Source organism: Stigmatopora nigra, chromosome 13 (genome assembly GCF_051989575.1).
Source record: "Stigmatopora nigra isolate UIUO_SnigA chromosome 13, RoL_Snig_1.1, whole genome shotgun sequence".
NCBI classification, from domain to species: domain Eukaryota; kingdom Metazoa; phylum Chordata; class Actinopteri; order Syngnathiformes; family Syngnathidae; genus Stigmatopora; species Stigmatopora nigra.
In genome coordinates, this window is record NC_135520.1 from 5639526 (window position 1) to 5665399 (window position 25874).

General features: G+C 41.1%; 3 protein-coding genes across 9 annotated transcripts in view; 1 reads left to right on the forward strand and 2 right to left on the reverse strand.

The window, feature by feature from the left end:
- LOC144206011 (uncharacterized) overlaps positions 1–4643 on the reverse strand; it is a 142801-nt gene extending 138158 nt beyond the window's left edge. For 2 of the 3 annotated variants that reach the window (XM_077730675.1, XM_077730673.1), the window contains exons 1-2: positions 1078–1205; positions 770–846 (exon numbers count right to left, since the gene is read on the reverse strand). The gene's annotated coding sequence lies outside the window, so the exon portion shown is untranslated. Of the gene's footprint in view, positions 1–769; positions 847–1077; positions 1206–3518; positions 3644–4180; positions 4229–4550 lie in introns of those variants that run through there. The other variant, XM_077730674.1, reaches the window with a different exon arrangement.
- Positions 4644–4836: 193 nt separating this feature from the next.
- Positions 4837–6877, forward strand: id2a (inhibitor of DNA binding 2a). The gene is made up of 3 exons (XM_077730678.1): positions 4837–5361; positions 5461–5522; positions 6183–6877. Exons 1-2 carry the CDS (start codon positions 4972–4974, stop codon positions 5515–5517), a joined length of 447 nt encoding a protein of 148 aa, XP_077586804.1. The 5' UTR covers positions 4837–4971; the 3' UTR covers positions 5518–5522; positions 6183–6877.
- Positions 6878–8113: 1236 nt separating this feature from the next.
- Positions 8114–25874, reverse strand: part of kidins220a (kinase D-interacting substrate 220a) — a 35764-nt gene continuing 18003 nt past the window's right edge. The window contains exons 24-33 of one of the 5 annotated variants that reach the window (XM_077731041.1): positions 18075–18253; positions 16155–16369; positions 15721–15837; positions 14724–14783; positions 13342–13374; positions 12102–12218; positions 11892–11990; positions 10711–10929; positions 10011–10232; positions 8114–9696 (exon numbers count right to left, since the gene is read on the reverse strand). In XM_077731041.1, coding sequence (XP_077587167.1) covers positions 8923–9696; positions 10011–10232; positions 10711–10929; positions 11892–11990; positions 12102–12218; positions 13342–13374; positions 14724–14783; positions 15721–15837; positions 16155–16369; positions 18075–18253 — 2035 coding nt within the window. In that variant the 3' untranslated portion in view covers positions 8114–8922. The remainder of the gene's footprint in view (positions 9697–10010; positions 10233–10710; positions 10930–11891; positions 11991–12101; positions 12219–13341; positions 13375–14723; positions 14784–15720; positions 15838–16154; positions 16370–18074; positions 18254–25874) is intronic. The other 4 variants (XM_077731042.1, XM_077731044.1, XM_077731043.1 and 1 more) reach the window with 4 other exon arrangements.

Consider the following 25874-nt stretch of genomic DNA (forward strand, 5'->3'; position numbering starts at 1 on the left):
ATCATTGAGTTGGAAATCAAAGGGAAAGAACACTGGTGTTTCACCAAAGTATTTTCTGATAGACAAATCTATTCATTTTTGCTACTTTGTCAAATGTTATCACCCGTTTTCCTATCGGCGTTGTGACCATCTAACTGCGGTAACTCTACTATTTGAAAACTTATTACCTCTCTTTGCCAATATGCATATTTTCGCTCCCAAAATGTAAATAGATCAATGATATTCATCTTAATACCCCACTTACCATAAACAAAGATGACTTCCAAGATGACCAGAGCTGACTGGGAAACACTGAATGTAATTTTTTTTTTTTATGCATCTACTCCAATATTATTATATGATTTGTATTGCCGGCGGCCTTGGTGGTTTTTGCTTTTCTTCAAGTTATTCCATAACTGCAATACACATCCCTTATTTTCATGTCAAATAAATCTTGTGCTGAATGCAATATGAAATATAAAAAATGTGACAATGCATGACATTTTACCAATAAAACACTGACTTACCACTATATCAGGCCCAAGACAATATAATATTTCCAAAACACATCTTGAGTCATAATTTTCCTATTAGTTAACAGTCAACAACGAAAACTAAACTATGATGAAAAAAAATAAACATTCCACCCAAGAAATCCACAACAAAAACACTCATACTTACATGTCAAACATAAAGTAAACACGACATATCAAACAATCTCATGAAACATTAAAACATATAGCATAATCCCAGTGTTTGACATTTTGCAAAAGACTATAAATTAACTTACCCATATTTCCCGGACTGATGACTTCCGTTTCAGATGCGTCTCTTGGTGCCACCAAAACACACGATCGAGGTGTCAATCTGTATTCAAAACATACATCATTCTTAGGATTTCTTTTTCACATTATTGACGGCGATCGGGAACTTTTGGGGAACTTATAAATAACGAACAGAACGACATTATTTAGTACTGGGAAACGCATGGTTGGCACAACGCCAAAAAAGGGAAACATCGATGAAACATGCCGCAAAAGGCGATCGCGTCCAATTCATTTTCTAAGGGAAAACCACAAAAAGGGGGACATAGCTTACCGTCTCGCAGCTAAAAGCGACGCGACAAACATGATATATTATTTAGATAAAACAACAAAACGGCTCGATCTCTTTCTACGTCGCCTCTGAATAACGGAAATCAGTGATTGATCACCTGTGAGGACACTGGTCAACCCGGATATCGCGTTCACACTACACACTACACTAACAACATAAAGGAGGGCATCATTTTTTTGGCATTTTGGGATCAGACTACTACATACTACATGCTACATACTACATACTTTAAAATACTTGTCAGCATGTTTAACTGGGATAGAAAAAATCAATAAAAATAACAAATAAATTAAAATGAATTAAATTAAACAACATGCAAACATGCTTGCATTAAAAATCACTGCTTTTATCCATTGACCATCCTCCTAGTCGTCAAGATGAGGGTCTTATTGTTTTTATATTGTAAGGTGAAAAGCACTCTTTCATTTTCTGCACCGCTTATCCTCACAAGGGTCATGGGGCCAATCGCAGGGCACAAGGAGACAGGGCGAACATTAATGCTCATTCAATTCGTGGAGCGATTTAAGGTGTTCAACCAACATAAGTGCATGCTTTTTGGGATGTGGGTGGAAACAGTAGTACCCAGAGAAAACCCACACAAGCCCAGCGAGAACATGCAGGCAACCATTCACACTCACCCTCATACACAGGGTCAATTTAGAGTGTTCATCCAGCCTATTATGTATGTTTTTGGAATGTGGGAGGAAACCGGAGTGCCCAGGGAAAACCCACCCAACAGGGTGAACATAACCCTTGACCTCAGATCTGTGAGGTCGCTAACCACTTGTCCCACAGGCCGCCAAGTTAAAAACATTATATAGGTAATTTCCCACAAAGCTTTTTGGCTCTGCATAGTTTTGATCAGTTCCCTTCACATTCAAAGCCAATTAGAGAGAAAAGTGATGAGGCAAGGGAGAGTGCGTTCAATTGTGTCGCGCTCCGTGTGTTGGGTTTTCACTAAATGGCGATGACCTTCGCATTTCGCCACGGCACATCGCCTCCCGGGTGTCTCGCCTATATTCAATAATGAAAGAAATCAATCATTTGCAGAGTGCATGATTTAAAAGAAGGGAAAAAGGAAGAAACATTGATTGCAGCCCAACACAGGCAAGCCAACTTTTATAATGTAAAATAAAATTGTGTAATCTGTCATGTAATTTGTAATAAACAATGTTTGGGATCATAAACACTTAAATTTCTCATTTTCAAGCAATACAATTTCCTACTGTTCAATGACATGTTAATATACACACCCAATTTGGCTACTATTTCAAGAAAGTTCATGGTTAAACTGCACGTTTCCCAGAGCTACACTGTTATAATTCTGTATTTGTACATGAGCTGACATGCTTGTGTGTGTGTGTGTGTGTGTGTGTGTGTGTGTGTGTGTGTGTGTGTGTGTGTGTGTGTGTGCGTGTGTGCGTGTGCGTGTGTGCGTGTGTGTGTAGAGGCCAGACACACCTCTTTCAAGTGGTCTTCTATAACAACAGTGGTCAAGAGCAATGTGGACTTTAACACGCATGACGTAAAGTATTAGGGAGGACACTTGTTTTTACAAGATAGAGTGGGGAAATAGCATTTTAAACTGTTAGTGTAGAGTGCAATGACTTTTAAAGTCAAGGTTACCACATTTTAAATATAATTTGGTTGGTAAACCTTGGAACATTTCACCTTTTATAAACTACAAAGCAGAGCATACAATGTTGCTTACACAAATGGTTAAAATGATCAGAAAAAAATTAACCTATTATAAATTGGCACTTTAAAATAGTTTTAAGGCAAGATACTGCAATATGTTTATCTGATGGATATTATAACTAGAGTTGATGTTATGTCCATCATATAGGTGATAACAATAATAATGAGGCAGTTTACTTATTGACCATGGCATTAGGTACAATTTTACAGTTGTGTGAAATGTCTTAATAGTTCTAGATTAATAATAATAGTAAGGTGGCTTATTGTTGCATGGCACGGACCAATTAATTTCATTATTCTTTTCATTCTTATAGTGCAGCTTGATATCTTAAACTATCCAACACCATATAAAATGCAACAACAATAATATGGATATTGTTAAAATAACAACACTTTAAAATGATCAAAACTCCAGTGAAAGTCAGACTACTCTTGCATGCAGGTGCATTGTGCAAGTGTACCTACCATTGTGTTTGTTTACTTTATTGTGAACGGAGTTATACCTGTAAACTTTGCATTTTTCCAAATTGTACTATTAACACGCTGCATTGTTTTGTTCCTTGAAAAGAGAGTGAGCGAAGAAACTAGAGAAGCAAACATAACATTCCATCACATCACTGGTCCACGAGATGAATGTGTCTAGTATGTGTGTGTTGGTGGGGGGAAGGGGTGTTAGGGTATTAGGGGGTGCTGTAGTGCGTGCGTGTGTGCTCGGGTGCTCGGACCTCGGGTCGATCAGCTGAGAAGGACACCCGTGGTTACCATGGAAACCGCCTGAGCGGCGCCTCGATGGACTCGCAAGGGGTCTTGTTGTGAATTCAGTGACGTCACATCGACGGCGCCAGAGAGTCTGCGAGAAAGAGGGAGAGAGAGAGATGATGATGAAGATGAGGATGATGCTCTTGCGCCAGTCTCACCTTCTCAGCCTCAGGCAAACACTGGTTGTCTCGTATATAAACACAAGTGGTCCACGCTTTACGACCACCTATGACGTTTAGGGTAACTTTGCTACTATTTCTTTGGGTACCAGAGAACGCCCTTAAATGGGCAAAATTGCCGTGCGGATGCGCAACATTATAAAGATTACTTGCAGCAGATTAGTTAGACAGTCTGACGTTTTTCTGCTTCTTTCTGTAAAATGTTTTGCTTGATAAAGTAAAAATATAAAGAAAAGGCTCACTTTGGATTGACGTAGTTATCAAAGAAGCATACTTTTTATCCATTTGTTTTGGTGTACGTCAGCATATCATTTCGTTGATGAAGTAATAATAATTATTGTGCATGTAGCAAGGTAAAAATAGATTACAAAAACAAATGTAGTATGAATTCAAAGCATTTAAATCCTCTATTATAGTATAGCAGAGCTGACTAGATTGTGCAGGTGTACCTAATAAAGTGGTCGTCGATCGCTTACGCTCCATCAATGTCATTCTTTCTGTGAAAACAATTGGAAATTATTTTGGGATAACACAATAATGAAAACAAAATCATTAAATCATTTGTGATGATTATCATTATAACAATACACGTTTATTTCTATCTTGTTAGAGAAAATCCAGTGCGCACGTTTAAATAACGAATACAGATTGTACATATTGTATTCTGCAAGAAAATATCCGTTAGTAAGAATATAGCACAGTAACTTTAAAATAAAATAGCAAATAAAGCGTTTTGACATAAACGAGTTGTTTCCCTACAAAAAAAGGTTGTCAGAGTGAATAAAACGCACTTTGTCTTGGTATGGTTATTGGCCACACCTTGTCAAAGTCAATTGCGATCCTTGTGCAGCATTAATTCTCTTGATCACAAACAGGTAAGAGCTTAATTTTCCAAATTGCCCACCAGAGCTGCCGAGGCTGCCCTATGGGTCTCCGCCTCCCCGCTCGCGTTGCTACCGGTAACGAGACGGAAGCGAGGAGGGAGTGTTGCGCAGATAGCCAATCGGACTACGAGCGTCTGCGAAACGGCAAATCGCCTCTGACCAATCGCTGTCTTGGTCCCACCTCTCGCTCGCGGTTGACCTGCTCTCTATATAAACCACACTGCTGCTGTCTTAATCCAGTCTGAACGTCCATCGCCTGACCATATTGGACTTTAAAAGAAGAAATATTCAAGAAATAATAATAAAAAAACAACAATCTCGCGTGATAGTTATATTTAACCTAAAAAAAAGAAACAATGAAAGCAATAAGCCCTGTTCGATCCTTCCGGAAAAACAGCAGCGTTTTGTCGGAACACTCGCTGGGTCTATCGCGGAGCAAGACCCCGGTGGACGACCCACTGAGCCTCCTCTACAACATGAACGACTGCTACTCCAAGCTGAAGGAGCTAGTGCCCAGCATCCCGCAGAACAAGAACGTCAGCAAGATGGAAATCTTGCAGCACGTCATCGATTACATCCTGGACCTGCAAATCGCGCTGGACTCCAACGTCGCGCTCGGGACGAACAACCTGCATCACCCAGCGCGACCGGGCCAGGGGGCTGCTCCTCCTCCTCCTCCTCTCCCGGCCGCATCCAGGACCCCGCTGACCACCCTCAACACGGACATCAGCATCCTTTCGCTACAGGTACGAGGCGATCGAAACGCGGCTTGTTGTGTATGACGCACGACGTGGTTTGGAAATAAATAACATTTGGTGCGCTCGCTTGTGTTTGTTTGTTTGCAGTCTCCCGAGTTGCCATCCGAGCTGACGACAGATGACAGCCGGACTCTGCATCGCTAAAGGCGGTGAGTAGTCTGGACCCCTGTCTGCTCACGCACGCCGGCCAAGTAGCAGGCATTTTCCTATTTTTTTCTCTCTCTCTGCAACCCAATCGACCAGTAACATTTGTTCCGATCGCTTCTTCAATATGTTTGCGCATCCTGTCAGTGAGGATCCCAAGCGTCCCATATGTTGACTTTTAATGCATAAAAGAAAAAGAAAAAACGTCGCAATATTCTATTGATGTAATATTTCTGCACCTTGTCAGGCTGTTGATGGGTTAATAAAGTAGCGGTTGCCAAGGGCTGTAATATAGCCACTCGTATCTATAATGAAGGGCATCTGTAAAGAGAGGAAAATAATGGCTGTTTTGGATTGCTCGCTACTACCATGTCTGCACATAATTGGTACAAGAAGTGGGTAGGCGCCAGCTGAGCGGCAATTACGATGATTCTTCCCCAGATTGGAGGCTAAACTTGTGTGAGTGTGTATGTGTGTGTACGTACATCTGGAGTGCAGGGTTTGCTTAGTATTGGGAGTGTTTGGTTAAATGTTAAAAAAGTGTGCGGCTTCCTCCCTGGCGCCAGTCTGTCCGGATTTCTCTCTCTCTCTTTCTCTCTTTTTCTCTTCTCTCTCTGCCCTGTTTGCCTTTTTCTAAACACGCCTTTTCTCTCAATCTTTTGCAGGTGTTTGGTCAAGACAAGTAAAAAAATATATCTCACAGGACCTGGGGAGCATGGAAGGGGTCTCCCTTTCCTTAAAATACAAAAAAACAAAAACACACAAAAAAAAAGAATCCATCCAACAATCCCTGTCCTCTTCCAGGCCTACAGGATTATTTTTTTTCCTCCCTCCATCATGAGAGACTTTGTACTTATTATGGGACAATCTTGATGATGTGATGTGCTTTTTTTGCATTATTATTTAACTTAAGATTTTTTTTTAATTATTATTTGTAAGTCCTTTCTGGAAATGGAAGGCGTGTTATATTCCCAGTTATGGGAGGAAACATAAGATATTGTCATGAGGATGAATATTATTATTATTATTATGCCCCCCTCTCCTATTCTCCCTTACTTTGTTGAAGTCTTTGCTTTTTTTGCGGAGGCGCAAACTTGGTTCTTTACTGTAAAAAGAAAAAAAATGATGGAAAAAAAAAAGTTTAGTCTTGTCTTGTCAGGATTGTTGGCACATGAAGGACTGGACGTTGTTAAATGAAAAGTGAAAAAGAATGACACCTTGTCAAACTCTTCTCGGGAGTTTATCTTGTATAGTTGCAGGCCTTTCTGCAAAAAGTCTAATGTTGTACTTATGCTGAAACTTTTTATAAAAGTAATGTAAATTGTACCTTTTTTTATACAAAAATAAATTACAAAAGCAACTTAAGCATACTTTCATTTTGTGGGCTGTGAAAAAGATGTAATGTGTGGAAAAAACTGCTCTTGGTCCACCATTAAAATTTCAATTGTATGGCTTGAAAACTGTTTCCCACCATTTTCTGTGTGACCTTTTGGGAATGGGACAATGTAAAAAAACGAAGATTCCTGAGCCAATGCCGCTGACCCAGAATGGTGTGAAGACGGTGCGTCACTCTCAAAAGAGTCAGGCAGCACCTCAGGGCTCTCAGTTGCATAAAATGCTTATGTAGGACGCACTGACTGCACTTTTACTTCCTTGGGTGCCTTGTAGCGTAAATGGGATTAGATGGTTTAGTGTGACAGGCCGAGACATTAAAACTAAAAGGGCTCTCAGTTTTGTTGGGAATATGTGTGTGAGTGCACATGTGAGGGCATGGGGGGTAAGTATGTACACAATTATGGAAATTGAGCTTTGAATGGCAAATGAGACCGTTGCAAACAAACTCACCATGTGAAGGCTGTGATGCTGTCATTTTGATACAAAGATGAAAAGGGTTCACTTTTGGAGACTGGTCAGATGATTTCTTAGGATTGTCTGCAAAATCCGCTTCAATACATGAGCTGGATCATAAATCTGAAAAGAAGAATATGCATAGTATCAGTAAAATAATGCAGATGTTGTAACACTGATTGTTTAAGATGTTATTGCAGGTTCCATTTGTAGAAATAAAGCATTTATAGGCTTAAGGTTGAGCAAAAACATAACTCACTTGATTTTAGGTCTCGTTTACTGGTCAGCAGTCAATTGCAGGTCAAACATTGAATACTAGTAAAATCCACACTTGTGGAGAATTTACAGCTTTCAATTAACCTAAAGTGCACGTTTGGGAAATTGGGGGGTTGGGGATGCCCCCACAAGACTCAACATGCAAATACTGGAATTAAAATATAAAACCCAGAACCTAAGTCCTACAAGGCAAGTGTAGAAACTTGAACATTATGATTAAAAAGTATTTAAAGTACCTTAGTAGTGTCCTGAAAAGACCCTTGTAGGCACCCCTCTCAAAAGGGGGAGTGGGGGGTCACCGAGATGCTTGACAGCCTGAATCTGTGGAACTGGTGCTGTATCTTTTGTAGTAAAAGTGCGCCATCTATTGAGGAGTTTATACCGCGTGTCTTCACTGAGCGCTAATGCATTCTGAACAAAGTCATTTTGAAAGCTTAGACTCTCCTGAAATAAGAATAAAAAGTCATTCAAATATTATGAACATCAAGAAAAAGTGTATTGATTGAAATAATGAAACAATTTTACAAAGTTTGGGAGATGGAACTTCACGTCAAGACTGCATGCAAATATTTGGCACAAAGGAATAACACTACATCATCACTAAAGGTTAGAATACCAGCAAAAAATGGATTTGACATGTAATATTCAATCACCAGACACCATTTCTACGGAGACATGCACCACAATATTACACCTGCACGATAGTATTCATTTTAAAGTTCAACTTTTTTCTCAATTACGACTAAAATCCAGATGTCAAACTGCAACAGATCAATCCACCATGGCATCATATCATGTGGCCCACAAAAGCTTACCGGGATCTGTCAAAACTGGCGGTGAAAACTAACCAGGGGTATTTAAAAAATGTGATATAGTGATTAATATGAAATCCACTAGTTATTTGTTACTGTTAGTAGATGGTGAATTCCACCCAATAAAAATCAGGTTTATCATTGTAGTATCCTGTTTTGGGATTTTTTTTTCAGATTACAAATACTACTTATATGCGAGAAAATATGGTAATTGTTCTGTTAAAATCTAAGCGAATGTTTTTCTCTTTACGTACGATAGTGATTATACACTTATAGAGTTTAAACGTTTATAATTAAGGGCAAAAGGGCAACAATTTGCACTTTGATGAAATTCAATTTGGCAACCTATATAATAAGATAAGACAATATCATTAAGAAGTAACACAGCTACTACAATTCCACCCTAACCAACTAACTATGATTCTACTACTATCATTCCACAATATCGCTTCAGCGTATGATTTGAAACTTAAAGGACACTCTCTCTCTCATCTCCCAAGTTGGAGCGTAGATTCTGGTTGTGGTGGACGGTGGCAGTGGTGATGGTGGCATGGCCGCTGCCAGGTGAGATGATTACAGCGGGCGAGACGCTGGACGGGGAGGTGGCGAACTCTTGTTGTTGTTGGCTGCTGTTGTTGGTGTTGGAGTTGGCGTCGCCAGTGTTGTTATTGAGCGTGGTGTTGCTCTCGCTGCGGTTGAGGTTGCTCATCCCGCCGGGAGGCCAGCCTTCGTCTGGGCTGCTGGCCATCAGGCTGGCCTCGGAGGCTGCCTCAGAGCAGATGGACATGCGGGCCACCGCAGTGTCCTGCAGGCAGCTCAGGCTGCTGGGGAGGCTTCGCTTCTTGATCAGGCCCTCCAACTCCAGCTCCATCACACCTGCCTTAGAAGCCAACCTTGCCATGCCGGCATCTCCTGCCGCCTCCTCTCGAAAGCTTTCGGTGTTTTCTTTCGCTTCAAGGAGACCTTTGGTAAGGGAATGTGGGGTCTTGGTTTTCGGTTCCTTCTGAAGGAGTGGTGTGGTGTTGTCAGATTCTTCGGGGCTGGAGTCGTCATCGCTGGAAAGCTTACGGATGCGAGACCCGGTCATATTGCTTCTGGTGTTCATACTGTGCTCCAGCTTCTCATCTTCCTCACTGATAGGATCGAGGGCATCACCTCCTGCGGGAGCTTCTATGACCTCACTCGCTTTGGGGATTCTTTTGGCAAATGTCTTGCGGCCATCTTGGTCTGCTCCTTCATTAGCCTGGTCAATGGGAAAAGGATTTTACAAGAGCATGTAACTAAATGAACAAAATAGATCACGTAGAGCAGTGGTCAGCAAACGAATCCACAAAGGGTCGCGGTGGGTGCTGGTTTTCATTCCAACCCAGAAAGAGGACACCTTTTTTGACCAATCTGGTGTCCTACAAGAGCAATCAGTGGATTGCAGTATATAGATATATTTTTTTCCTTGTGTATTCTTTGGCTGCTGCGACTTATAGTCCAAAAAATACAGAAATAACATGTATTTCTTGTACATGACTTAGTACTACAGTGTCATTGTGACTGTCAACTCACCCCTTTATCATCTGAGGTGGTCGCCTGGAGGAAGGTTGAGGCTTGAGGTAGCACAGGCCTCTCCTTCGTTCCGCCTGACACATCCAGGTGGGCCATCTGAGCAATGTACTCTTGGTAGGCATCTCGGTACTCAGCCTGTTGCCTGTCAGTCAACTTGCAGATGTTATTGGCTGATTCTTGTGAGTTGAGGCTGGACATGCTCGTGGTGCGGAGATTCGCCACCTTGTAAGGACAAGAAAAAAGGCCCAAGCTTAGTAACAGTTGCATTAGAACCAGTATGAATCAAAATGTCAAATTGGTATAACAATAGTGTGATTGCTGTTGTGGTTGACGCTTTCCACAGTGTACAACTGCTTCAGGTTAGGCATTGATCAGTCTGATGAGCTGAAAATCTAGGCTAAAGTTAAAATATCAACCATTGGGGCCCCTTGTGTGTGTTTTTTTTCAATCTGTTAATACATTCAGGAACACCACTGACTTCCTCTGCTGTGCTAAATTCTTGTGCAAAAGAACATAAATGAGGTACATGCGGCCGGCATAAAGCGGACATGTGGCTTTATGACAGTTTCAGAAAGTGCGACCATTGGTGAATGTCCCATTTAAAAATGCTTACAAGACACTCTTAAACCAAATTCAAACCCTGGATCTGATCATATCTGCAGTGTATGTGTTCTATGCAGCTACCAGAGTGAAGACTGACCGGCCACTGTGAGCTGCCGGCGTGTCTCTGCGGCTCCTCTAGTCCTGCACCGCTGAGCTCCTCAAAGCTCAGGTTGATGTTGAAGGGCCCCCCATCCCGCGCCGAGACCACCGAGCGTCTGTTGGCTTCTCCGTTGTACAGGCTGTTGCCTTGTTCACTAGCGGCTCGCGACTCGTCCTGAATTAGAGCCTGACTTTCTGCATGCCGTTGTTCCATCACCTTGAGAAGACGACTTCATGTTAACTCAACACAGACTCTCAATTGAGATCATCGTCATTTCCAAACAAATGCAATACACAGCAACAGCAGGATATAAGCAAGAAGGGGGAACTCTGAGCTATTCCTTCTGAGGAATTACACGGCTGTCCACTCATCCCTGACAATGACCTCCCTTCATCCAGATATCAGTCAGCCATCTTTGACCAGATGGCTGGCTGGCTGCGTCCTGGCAACACAACACTGGTTTAGTGCATGAAGCTGGAAGGACGCAGCACTTTCCAGCTGCTCTGATGTGAGCACGGCATCAGATGTCTGTTAAAAACACGACTGGTTTGTTATTAGGAGGCTGCTACACGTGTTTTGTGTAGATTTCGTGTAATGCGGATTATCAAATCTTTATATCACTGGATAAACAACATTTCTGATAGGAAACACAATTTTACACCTTCAGTTTAAGATATGCCACACCTCTTCCACAAAACAAGTGGTGATGGGCAAGTCACCCTGATGAAATCAATCAATTAAGAAAATTGCAATGTAAAATTGATTGCATTGTTTTTTTTTCATGTCGTGTTCGGTAAAGAATTCTGTTGCCTTTTAGTGAAAGTGTTATACAAATAAACTTGAATGTGAGAGTAAATGCATCTTATAATTCTGAAAACTGTATCAGCACAACAACTAAGGTATTGCATGTGGTCATGTTCAGACATGTTGGGCTATAGTTCTTGCCCTGGATTCCCTCTGATTGAGCCCTGTGTGGTAGTGGACTTTCAGCTTATTCAGCAATTGCCATGGCGAAACCACAGTATTGGCACAAGGATGCTCTTTCAGACACAACCTTCAAATGGAACTGAACCCGGGCCACAACAACGGCAACAGGCTTCTCAGACCACAACTGGGTTTTACTGTGACACTGTGTCTATCCATATAGTGCCCATTACAACCAGGAAGTACAATCTCACCATTCCCCTGAAGAGCTGCCAGTCACCAAAGTTCATCTCCATCTCTTTTTTCAATTCATCCAGGTTGCATTGTGCCAGCACACGTCCATTGATATTAGCCTGCAATGTTTGAGAAAAGCGAACTCAGTGATAGGTTTATGTGCCAATTAATAGAAGAGAACAAAAAATTCAACATGTAGACAAGAGAATGAAAGTTTTTGGCAAGTGCACCTTCTTGACAGTGGAAGTGTACTGACGGAGCATGCTGGCGTCTATTCCGTCGATCTGTTTGAGAAACTCGCACACTGCGTCTGTACTCATCGAGCTGAGCAGGACAGCGGGGGAGGCCTAGAAAAACATGTAGTCATAATGAGAAGGACACATTCATGGCGTCTGTGCCAGTCCTGCTTACCGGGGCGAGCCCGGCCCTGCGTATTAGCACACTCTATTAGTGCATGAAGTGGAAAAACGTATATCTGTGAGGTGTTGGGGGGGGGGGGGGGGGGGCGTTTTAGGGGTGGCACACCGGCCTTGTGGTCGCAATTCCACACAGTAACTCTCTCTGTCAGTCACACAAATTAAAGGTAGGAGCAAACAAAACTGCCAATTTATATAAACAGTTTAGACCACTTTGTTCTCTTTTAGTGTGTATATGCAATACAAGCACATGAATTGTATGCAGCATACTTAAAGGATGGAGACTGCGAGTCTGAGTGGTGGTCATCATGCAATCTTAGGCATCGCTAATACCAGAGGCCTGTGAATGAGCCAAGATTACTTCCATTTTCTCTGCATCCTTCTATCTCTTTAAAACCACAAATGTTCTTTCTTTACTTTTCATTTCAGTATCTTTCCCCCATTCAACTTGCATTGGCTCACTTCTTTCTTTCACCTTTACCCTGAAACCCGTGTTTACCACTCTCAAGCTTGATGGCCACCCAAGATTTGGCACTCAGTCAGACGGAGAGTGTTGTTAGACTGGGCAAAGGGGTCAATCAGTAGTATATAGTATGATGCCGGCGGGTGAGAGGAAAACTACTGCTACTCATGTGAAACTGTAAGTGCAACTAAGGGATAGTAGGCGTTTTAGTTTAGGTGCATGTTATCTGATTGTACCATGCATGAATTTGATAAGACAGTCTAAGTGTTAGTTAAACATCTGCTTGGATGCAGATTAGGGTTGCAGCAGTATACTAGTTTCACAACTTGTTTGAACACTGATGCATATCATATGTCATGTGTGATGCAACTTTGAGAAAACACCAGTGAGTTTAACTATATTTAAAAACAACCCACATGTTTATATCCGGCCAATATTCTCAACTCACTTTATCTCCACATTTAAAATATTATTGTTCAAATTTGACTAAGTGTGTTTTTAAAAATGCCCAAGTTGTCTTGAGCTGTAAAACTTTCATACCGTTGCAACCCCACTGCAAACTCAAATAAACAATAAAAAACATCTTTGTACCTTCTTTGATTTGTAAGGCATTGACCTTAAAAGCTTGATAAGGAGACAAAAATAGCAAACGGACATATGGTCAGACATGTACAGTTACATGAAGCTGGGGATGCACCTATAAAAGAGGCTCGAGAAGGCAGAGAGGCTGGAATAAAGGGAGAAAAAAAAAGGCAGAAAAGCACAACATAAAGCTGGAGGAGCAACATTTGGAACTAGGGATCCCTTTTCCATCCATGTCTGATGGGAAGAGAGGAGGCTAGTGGGGGTAGAATAATTACACAAGGAGATTTTGTTTTCACAGCTTTTGGGGTCATAATCTTTGCAGACGGAATTCTTACGCCCGAGACAGATTAGAAACCAAGTTGAAGAGAAGCAGAGGTTTCAATTTAGGCACGGCCTTCAATTCCGAATGCGCAAGTAAAGGCAAATATCAGCGTGTGTGTCTATGTGTGGAAGTATGTGTGTTTGCGTGAACCGGGGTGTGTGTGATAAGACTGTAATTACAGCTGGGCTGAGCTCAGGGCAGGGCAAGAAGGATGGGGAAGAGGAAACAGAGCTCTGCAGGAGCGGAAGCGTCTTGGTAAGGAGATAAGCTCAAACAGCACTGGTCTCATTGTCACTGTGTGTGTGTGTGTGTGTGTTTGAGTGTGTTAGTGTGTTGCCAGTTGCTCTGATGATAATCCCCGTAGACAGAGGAATCCACATTCACACTTCTATAAGCTCGGCAATTATACTGGGCTCGGCCCGCTTATATATCCAAAGAATTACACATAAATGAGGCCGTGCGCACACGCGTATCAACACTCGCAGATTTGGGGGAAGGGATGAGATGGGCTGATGTGCAACGGAAAAACTGGAATGAAGGATGAAACTGGGGGCATTTATACAATGGTGGAGATGGGACAAAAGAGCATGAGGCAGATGGAGGTAGAAGGAAAAGATAGACATAGAAGGAACATTTTCACTGTTTTATATTCAAAATCTTTTATAGAGTGGAGTTTCTTCTAAATGCTGGCTGGCGGCAGACTGATAAGTGGCTTTGTGGAGAAGGAGAGAAGTGTTATCGTTCATTTGTTCCAACAGAAGCTGCTCTCTTTCAATGTATGGACGTCGATGTGTCTCATACGTCCCTACGACAAGTTCAACAGAATAGTTCCTCTGTGTTAAAGGTCCCAAGCCACAAACGATTGGCGTATGGGAAACGAAGGGTTGAATAACTTATACACATGCACAAAAAAGAGCATGTTTCAGAGACTAACAAGGCATGCAATGTTCTGCATGCTTGAGGTTTTACAAGTTTATCAGCGAGCAAATTATTAGTAATAACAAGCTATTTATTTAAAAAAAAAAAAAACGTCAGCGCGGATATGCTTTGTGGTTTATTTGGTTACCATGGCGGGGTCAGAGGGACAGGAGTGGAGGCCTTCTCTTGCATCCTCTGCTATAACTTCCTGACATGGGCAGAGAATACAAACAAGGGTTGTGGAGGGGTTGTGTCTAAAGGACTTGAAGGACATTTCTTATTGAAATAGCCTTAGAGGGGAAAATGATACACCCATACAACTGAGAAGATGACAGAATTAAAGGGACAAGATGGAGAAATGAGTAGGTCAAACCCACACAGTAAAGGTTATAGACTTGTTTAGTGGGCCTATCGGCAGACGTGTGAAGAGTTAAATGTTTATCGTATCTGACTATAATTCAATTCCAGGTTAAAAAAAAAATCCTAGAAAGGCCACATGATGTGATAGAAAATATTTCCGCCGCAGATACGATCGACTTGTGAACCTGTATTAATATAAGATCAATTTTAGTTATCATCACTATAAATAAAACATTAGTCCCCCCCAAAAAAATGATGTTCCCAAAACGTGCATTCAGCAGTATTATACATTCCTGCAGAAGTATTTTTTTAACTGTCCTCAGTTGCTTTCCAAATAGAATACACCTACCACAATATGAGAAGTACATATAGGAAACCAATGTGGTCCTTTATATGTTGCTTGTTAGCATGTCTTGTCATCTGATGTATTCTGTGAGACAGGATTTCAGCTGCCACACAATTTTATTTACAGATAAAATCTGCAAAGCATTGACGCTGAAAAATACACTGTTTTGGTAGAACTGTGGAGTTGAAATGTGAGATAATAGGGGACTATCCTTCAACTTGAGCCCATCCTGGTTCTTTATTTATGGTATGTAAATTACTACATCATATGTCAACAGACACTGGCGTCCGTTAATTCGTTAAACCCTTTTATGACTCCTTTTTTTGTATGAAAATATTAATGCCTGCTAAATAGTTTTTCACAAACCAACTCACAGATCATTTATCAAGAAAAAACACAAATAAAAGAAGGGTAAAGATTCTTTCTTGCCAGTACTTACAAGTCCACTGTTGATGTCCTTGGACTGAGCGGGATGTTTAATGGAAGGGTGCAGGGATGAATGGGCATGATGGGGGTAGTGCCTTGGCAGGTGATACACATGTTGGGGGAAATAAGGCTATGGAGGCAGGAGGAAAGGAGGTAAAATGAAAATCATAGGATGGAGCTAAGGTACAAAAACAAAATTCAAAATAAGTCCAAAAGAAAGCATGCCAACCGGGACATTAACATTTTTCTATGTTGGGTGCCAAAAATAACAAATGCCACGTGATGAATAGACAATGCCATATGAAGCTGAATCAAAGACTGTATCGTGTTTGGTTGTAGAGTTGTGGATATGTGACTGACTTATCAGCCTTTAATTTTAAAACCTTTACATCGTATTGTGAAGAACCAGTGAGATGTGGTTGTTAACGTCTTGCCCTTCTGTCTTACCCGGTTGTAGAAGGGATGCTGAGGACCAGTCATCCCACTGAAGTAGGCACTGTGTGGCTGAGGTGGCAAGGAGGCTGCGAAGGAGCCTGGCGGGGAGCAAGCGGCCGTGTGCTGACCATATCCCGACTGTGGACGAGATACCACGGCCTCTTGCAAAGGCATTGAGGGATATGTAACCCCACCCACGTGCATCTGCTCCCTGGCCGCACGCACATCTAAAGAGAGGAGAATCACGGGGGAAGAGAAGAAGAGAGAGGGAATTGTTTGTGTGTGACGCCCATGATCATATCTCTGGCGATGACTATAAAGAGCCCTAAGATGGAACCCACGCATCAATAATTTTGTTTTATTTCAACGTCTGTAGTGATTAAATGAAAAGAGCAAAACATTTTATAAGACAAAAGAGTACTGGCAAGCAAGTGAATCAAATAGCACAGATGTTGCAAAGATAACCTTCAACAGTGAATTCCATTCACACTTACATTTGCTTACAAAGAAGCAGCCTTGTTGACATTCTGTTTTTTCACATGAGTGATATGCTAGCCACGTGATGATTTTGGCAAAAGGCGAGCCAGACAAATAAATTCACGAAACAAAAGAGCATGGGAACTCATAGGCACAACAGAACTGTGCTACAATTGTTTTCTCCAATCAATCTGACGAGGAGGAGGAGGAGGTGCTGAGTAAGAGATTTGGGGGAGCCTCCCAAAAGTGAAGTTAAACAAGGCCAGCGACAGGAACAGAGTGGTTCTGTGTCGCTGGCAAGAAAGCAGAAGCCAGAAACAGAAGGCACCAGAATGTCTCCTGGTTATACAAGTGGTGGGTGAATGACACACTGAGTGAGACCCAAAACAGCCTGTGAACACACAATGGGGGCCTTATGATGTGAGTCAGGCTCATGGGCGGATATCATTGACGGTGCTGCCCACTGGTTGGCCGCAGGATACTGGGCACCAAGTACAGGTTGAACACAGATGGAGATGGAGGAACAAGATGACTTGTCTTTCTCTTCATGTAGTGGAACATTACGCGAAATATATAGCAATAGCCAGGTAAAGTAGTTGGTGGAAGCCAAATATATATTTCACCTGGCTATTTTTAGGAGTTCCCATGGTCTGCTCCACTCTGTGACTCAGCATTGACTCAATAGGACAGACGTGTGTGTGTGTGTGTGTGTGTGTTTTCCTGTGGTCCCCTCACACCGTGATGCAGCAACTTCACACTAGGCGTCATTGACACTTTCAAATGGGCTGAACGTACGCTGACGCACGGCATGAAAAGTGCGGCGCCACTCTGGCTACAATCTGAAAACAGTTGTAATAGTATTATGCCGCTTGATCGCTCAAATTTGGTGAGGCTCAGCAAGAGACAGTAAGTACTATTGTGTAGCTTTTCCACATAGTTATATGCACAAATTGTATAAGTTAATAATTATTTATCGCCCCAACATGGTGAAATTTGAGGACAAAAAAAAGAAGATTGTGCCATTGAATGCATGATTATTCAATTGTGTTAATGTTAAAATAGACCTTTAAAGAGCTATCTGGATCAGATATGAATCTGGCACATGTTTGCAAGGACTGCAAGTTTGGACTTTATCACTGTCATTACTGCAAGATTGAAAAAAAATGAAGATAAATAATGAGTAAATTTGACCTATAATTTAATAACACTCATCCCTGGCAAGTGGTTACTTTTTTTTTTAAAGAAAATTCCTTGAATACGCTTTCCATCAATCTGATGAGTCATACGAGTCAACAGATAAGTTGAAAGTCAAATAGGCTGGACTGGAAAGAATGTGGTACCATTTGCATCTTAAATGAAGTTTTATCTTATATTGCTATTTCATAATATGAGAACCCTTTAAATGAACTCCAAGCCAAGACACAGATGTTTACTGGGATTTTTTAAAGGTCATACCAGCTATGATCTCTCGGAGTTTGGGGTCCAGGTTGACGGTGCAGGGCAAGAACATCTCCACATCTCTGGCAGTGAGGACAGGTGTTCGCGAGGAGAGGAAAACTTCAAAGCTGCGGATGTCACCGTCAATCTCTAACAGCGGTTCCACATCCTTAGTGGTGGGAATATTTTTGGACAACCTAAGGTGGTAAAAAACAGAGAAGAAAGTTAATAATGAATATATGTCTGTTTTAATGTTTCTTATTTGTGAATATAGATGTTTAAAAAATAAATAGTCCAAATAGAACTTTTGGGAAACAAAAACAAAACTGTAAGTAAAATTATTGTTGAACAGATCATTTTTTCCAAGCTTTCCTTTTTGGGGTTTGTTCATGCAGAAAAGAACCCTACCAAAATTGTTACCACAATGTTGGAAACATAGTATTGGACAATATTTCTGGGTAAATTAAGGAATTAAATACGAAATATGCGGTTCAAGAAAAGGACAAGACAGCCTGGTGGAAAAAAAATTAGAGGAAATAAAAGAAAAAAAAATAAGCGGCACTGTTAATAGGGAAAAGATACAGTATGTAACGGTCATCATCTTCGTCCTCATCAGAGGGGTGAGATAACCAGATTTAGAGAAGACAAGATAGCAAAGGGAGAGGGATGTTCAAGGACAGATAGAGCGAGGGATGTTATCTTGACTGAGCAGAGAAGGAAACCTGAGAAGATGACAATCAGAGCAATTTAGCAAGCAGCAGGCGGAAGCGTGTCATGGTGCACAGCTACAGTTAACATGATGTTTGTTATCTCAAGCCTGTCATAAACAGTATGTTCTGGGATGGTTGCATTACTGTGTCACAGTCCGGTTCTTGTTTATACCACAGGGCAAGTGAATAAGGTCATATGAAAGGAATTCAGTTGATGCTTTTTTATCTATATATATATATATATATATGTATATAGTATTTGGTTTTTAAAGGAGTGTTTAGAAATGTTAACATTTAAAAACACAATGTTTATTAAGTAGGAATTACATTGAAACAAGTTAGCAGATGCTTAAAATGCTTCCGTTGATCATTCAGGCAGGAAAATAGGAACTTCAGAATAAGTTTTGACAGCAGCCATTCATCAATGCAATGTGAGTCTTATCAGATCTGAGACTGCAGGCCTTTTCCTAATCTATGCCTCCATCTCTCATTTGGACTCAGTACATACGTTTATTCTTGCATCTTACATATAGAGGTTATATTCAGACAAAAAAAACAAGAACTGCCACTAAAAAATCACTGAAAACCTATTATGCAAACCAGGTGAATATTAGTCAAAGTCACTTTGTACATGCAGCCACATCAATTGAGTTGATTAAATACATGTGTTTTTGGTCAGTAGTGGTACAATAATGCTGTTCATTTTGCTGGACAGGCTGTAAAGTAGTGCTTTGGACTTCCATTTATTTTTTTGGGCTTCTTATACTCACCTAATCCAGACTGATAATGTCATCCTTAAAATTTATAAAGTACTGTTTCCACATTTTTTGGAAGCAGTAGTTTTGTTTATAGATATTTAAATACGAACACAGCAAAATTGATGCAACCTTGTTTCCATACATTACCCATTCTTTTGTTAGTTATGAACTACTAGAAATAGGTTGAAATGTTGGGTTTCCCCCCTGAGTTTTACTTGGTTTTGCCAGTGAACAGAGGCGGGCCTATGTGTGACTGTATTCAATAATTGCTACCCCTGTGGCAGCACTCTCGCAAAGTCAGAGGGAGGTCAGCATCTGGAAAGAGCTCAACACAACACATTGTTCGTGAATAATAAAACTCACAGCTATGATAATCCAGTTAACACACTGGTGGAAATGGCTCCATCAGCTTGGACCAATTCCAAAGCGGAAAAGTCTCATAGTTAAGTGATGAGTGGACGGCACGCTAGTTAATTTACGACTGGCCACTTCTGACTTTTCATTGGTTTTACAATCCAGCAAGTTTATTGCGAAAAGGCAGGTAGGGGTTCACCTTCACGTTCAAGGACATTTTGACAGGACAGATGGCTGGTGATGGACTCATCTGCTGTTGCGGGGCACAAACCTGTGACCTTGTGGTTGCAGGATGTCTCAAACCAAATGAGCAAATCTGGCAAGATGTGCATGTGGAGTAGAATATCCGAAATGAAAGTGGAGAAAAGTCTTAGAATGAGACTGGCAGTAAACCACTTGAAGTTGTTGTCATGGGAAATAGTCAAAACATTGTTGGGCAACTTAAAAACATGCTTTCTTAATTATTCACACTAAAACACAGAGAAAGATATTGTATATAATGAGTACTCTGAATACTTGAGGACACACAGCTGGGCTTTAGAGGACAAAGACTTCTCAGTGTTTATTCCATTGAGTCTTTGTGCCAGAACCAGAAGGTCAACTGAGCAGCATGATGGGACCTAGATGACCCGTGCTCACCTTATGTGAAGACAGTGCTACATTAGCTGGACATACAGGTGTTACTAGCAAAAACCACATGAACCTGCAGACAACTGGAGTGCAATGATATAGAATTCCATGGTTGACGTGATAATATTAGGTATGAGCTCAGATACTCTGTGTGTTTGGTTCCCTTTTCCCATGAACTCTACTAACCCATGCACAGACTGAGGGAAGTCTGTTTTCCCACATTTCCACCAGGCTTAGTGATGTTTATTAGCGGTACGCAGACGTAGACCAACAGGAGCCAGTGACTCTCTCTCTCCTCGTGGAGCGGCCACAAAAAAATCAAGCTGTTTATTAGTGGGATATTGGCTACAATGGTTCATATTTTCACTGTGATGGTCTGCCTTCTCCTTGAAAACAGAGAAGCATAAAATGACATTTCATCCAAAGATAAGAGTAGAGCCGGTGGAAATGCCACATCAAGAATATCCATCAGTGAGTAAAACAGATGGAAAGGGATGAGAAGTAAAAGGACGAGTCAGAGATCAATTTCTGACACTCTCAACTGACTGGCCAGTGAAAATCACTGATGATGGTTAATTGCTACAGATGAGAGCGAGCCATTCAATGGACTTTTTGATCAGGAAAACGATAGAGAGACAAAAGCGAGGGAAGTGCTGGAATGGTCTAACAGGGTGACCAATGACAATGAGGTTTAACCCAAACAAATGACATCTTTAGCAAATAATTAAGGAGTTGTTAGACCTGGCATGGATAAAGCGATAAAACTTTATTGAGTGAGCTATTCTCACAGCCAAGAGAGGAGACTACAAAGGCACATGCCTCATGAGAAGATGTATGTTTTAGTTTGATGTGCCAAGGAAAAGTGGCATGATACTTTTAGGCAGATTGTTGACAAGTGAAATGGAGGCCACAAGGCATCCCAGAAGCCATGACTGGACAATGGCCCCATTGACAGGACCGAGCTTATAACCACAGCAGTACAGACGCTTAGGTCCTATTGCTCTCTGTGTGGCTCGGCTACTGGGAGCTTTCAGAGCTTATCCAAATGCTAATAGGTCCAAAAGCCCAGTGGAGTACAGCCTTTCTTCTCCTCTCAGCCTCCCACACGCTGCCGGAAATGACTAGAATTCACTTCTCCATCTTTTCTATCCTCTCGCTGGAAGCTAGAAGCATGAATGTGCCACTTGACTTTGCTTTACAGCTGGCCTCTGTGCTTAGAGACAACAAGCACACACAAAGAGGTGGTCCCGCAGCCAAACATTTCCATAAAGGGGCCCAAAGACTACGAGAGATGCCGACAGAACAGACAAAGCCTTATGTACATAATACTTGAGCAGCTAAAGAGTGTTAATGTCAAAGGCTGTGCGACCAATGCGAGAGTGCATGGGTGAAGACGTTAACAAGTTAACCAGGCACGAGGTCGATGCATTCCACTGCTGGGCAGAGTCACAGCCCCTGGCACCTTGAGCCAAGTGTGTGGATGAAGTAAGCAAGGCCCTTCTCTAGGGGGGTTGGGTGGGGGGGGATGCAGGCTGTCTGGGAACATACTCACATGGAAGCAGGCAGGCATGCATGTAGTAAAAGAATAATGTTACATATAAAACAGCTACCGCAAATTCAGAAAAGGAGCATATGAATGTTTTCACTTTAGATGAAGCTTTGTTATTTGTATTCCAAAATTCTAGGAGTTTTCTTGATTGGAATCAAATACTTCGAGTAATATGGACACACTGTTCTTCCTGCCAATCTCCTCTCCACTCTGCTCAGATTGTGCCAACTTTTGTCTTGTGGTAATGTCTGGTTTGCATATGAATTCATGGCAGGGTTTAGTCTGATAAATTAAGCTTTCTTATACTAAGATGGACTGGTACATCCCCGCATAAGCCACAGATGCTTATACTAATGGGAAACAAAACAGGCTTAAAAAGACATTCAGTAAGCGGCCTCTCGGTAAGCAGTGCGCTGGACACTGTGGTTCCCTCAATCATTGAATAAACTCACGTGTAGCCCTGAAACAGAGACTCTTTTTTTTCCCAGCTGCGCACTCCATGAAAAACCCCAAAACATGACTAAACCTTCTGCTTGGACTAACAAGGGTTTTGTTTGTTGACAAACTGCAAAAACACTCAACCTCACTTCATGATTAATGCAAAATCAGAGCGTACTAATTTTACTACAGAAATCATCAGGGTGCTTATTATTGTTTGATAGATATAACACACCATGTGATAGTCCACTGAGCAAAGAGGGATAATAAGCTACCGTGAAGACAAATGTGATCCACTCTGAAAGAGAATACATCTTATAATAGAAGTCTGTTATTCACCAAAGATTTGAAAAGTGAAGCAGTATTGTGAGCAGTAAAGTTTACAAATGGTAATCCTTGGGTGAATGAGGAAGCAACATATCACAGATAAGGATGGGAAAATGTCAAAAAGCAAATCACTATCGGACACACAATGAGCTGTGAAAGGGAAAGAACAATGCAAAGTAGAATACATGGCAACATTTTACAGTAATCCCACGACTATCACAACTTCACATATAGCAAAGTCACTACTTTGTTATTTTTCTCTGCTATTAATTATTTAAAAAATACTTCATTTGTTCATTTAGTTTGTTAAAGTTCATCAAAATGTGAAAATCCACGCTGAAACCCATAAGTGAAAGCCACTCTTGCTAATAGAACTCAGCACTGAAATAAAAAAAGGGTTTTTTGATCAAATAAATTTCATAGATTCAATGCAAATATAAGAAGACGAGGGCAGGGCATGGAACAAACACTCAACCGCAGAATTGTGAGGCAGACGGACTAACCACTCGACCACTGACTCAATGCAGCAAAGTTGAAATCTTGCTATGCATCTCATTTTCAGAGCTGACCCTCTTGCCATACTATTATTCATATTCATCCCTCCAAGCTTTCACAAATTTGAGCACAAAGAGCAAGCAGAGATGAACTGATCAAAGTTATTGCTGGCCATGCACCATGCACACTCATTTCTTGCGGTTTCGGTGAAATACTGAAATCCTAATTTCACTCTTTTTGTTAATAAGGAGCGAATGAACAGCCAACAGCCAAATTTAACAAAGAATTTCAGAGCAATTAGACTAATCCATCAACCACAGCTTACAACTGAGAAGGGCTTTAAGGATTTGGCACCAAAGAATGCTACATTACGTTCTTTCCATTTGCACACATACATAGAGATAGCACAATCTTAAGCCATTGCACACAAACACCAGAATCACCTGCACCCTTTAGAAGTACAGTAGAAGTGCTATTAAGGGACAAATTACAAGCTCATTGGGGTTGATCATACAATCAGTTACTCATTCAATTAGACAATGCAAGGTCTGGGCAGGGTAAGAAATATAGATGAATGGGTTAACTAGTCACATTACGCAAAAGAGATATGCATCTTCATTCATTCATCATCCGGAGCACGCATCGTCCTAAGGTTTAGGGAGCCTAACCCAGCTGACATTGGGCGAAAGGCAAACTAGACCAGAGACTGGTTGCCAGTCAGGCGTATTCCACACATAAAAACAGACAACCATTCGCAGTCACCATTATACTGCCACTGAGCGGGAATCAATTCCACGCCTGCCTGCAACAGAAGTCTGGTGAGTGAACCACTACACCATCAGGTTGCAAAGATATGCATATTTTCATGTATTTCTCCATCAACACAACATATTTACTGTTACTAGTTGTTTACAAGTCACCTAGTAGATGGGAAGTGTGCTCTTCAGATAAGATATATAAGTATATGTATATGTATGTATATGTATATATGTATATCTATCTGCACATGTATATGTGTATATATGCATGTGTATATGTATATATGTATATGCATCTCTGTATCTGTATGTATGTATATGTATATAAATAATACAAAGCTAAATACTGAACAAATTACTTGAAAATGAGGACAACAAATTTCTAATCTATTTGAACTGGGAGGGATGCCTGTAAAAGCTGACCAGCCCCTCCCAGTTCAAATAGATTGGACCTCTATTGTGGTGAATGGCTGCTAACGAGTTTTGCTTCCTCCTTGATAAAGAGAAAACACACACACACACACAATCCACACAATCTTTTAAACTACATTTCCTTGAGTTATCGCTGTCTGATTCAAATTATTTGAGTTTAAACATTGAACGGGAAAACTACAAAGTAGAAATGTATTGGGAATGAGCCTAAATTCGGGGGAAAAGTGATTTTCCATAAACACAAAAAATAACAATGTGCACACGTTGTGACAAGTACATCGACGAACAACAGGTCACATAGCAAAGAATCAATTTCCTTTTGAGGCAACCCTCTAAGGTTGAGAACGTATTCTTGCTGAGGAAACAGATAAGGGCCCCTCCAGTTTCTTCCGCAGCAAGATAATTTAAATTGTACTAAAGAATTTCACATAAAAGGAATCACCAACAAGAGCGCTGGAGCGGCACTTTTATTCCAGTACATAATTGCAACCAAATTACAATAATCAACGTAAAACTAAATAGTGAATGTCATCTTAATGTTTCAGCACTTCAGATGAGTGTCTCTAATTAAGACTGAATTGTGTCTATATATTCAGTCTCTATATGATTATCTCTCCGTCCCAAAAAAGGTTTAGGTGTCCAATAATTCACCGTTTCCCAACTTCTGTGCCACAAGAAATGAAAAGAAGTCATACATTGTAGTATTACAAGATTAAAATCGAAATACGACGAACACACCACATCAGATCTGATTAATTAAACCAATTCATTGAGGATATAGGGTTGCCTGTAGGTTTTGAATTAGTCAGTTATCGGAGCATAAATTTCCGTAATTATGTGACTGAATGAATTCAATCTAAACACAATATGCCAACCAACAGTGCTATTTTAGCACCAATGGCATTCAATTTAAGTGAAGCCCAAAGTGAGACAAGGTGTGAGATGGCAACCAACAAGAACACTACCAAGTCTTTAATAATTTAGCTACGACGCCTGTTCAAACCAACTCTCAGCCTTTGTCCTTAACCTCACCTGACAGCAGTTTTGTTTGCAGAGTTCCGCTTCCTGCGCTGTGTGAATGTGCTTGTTTGTCGAACGCAGCCGGCATCTCAGGGTCTGATTAATTACACGGAATCTCTGAGGAGCTGAGAGGGACATATGCTCATATACTGGTGAGAGAGTAGTGTTTCTGTGAGGCAAGAACCACAAGCACGGTTTTTAGGTGTGACTTGATGATGACATATGGTGGATTGCATTGGCAAAGATACTTTGCATGTTTGCACTTTTACTACAACTCGGGTGCGAACATGTGGTCAAGTGTTGTGGTATCTATTAGGTTGTGTGTATGTGGGTTTGTGTAATGATGA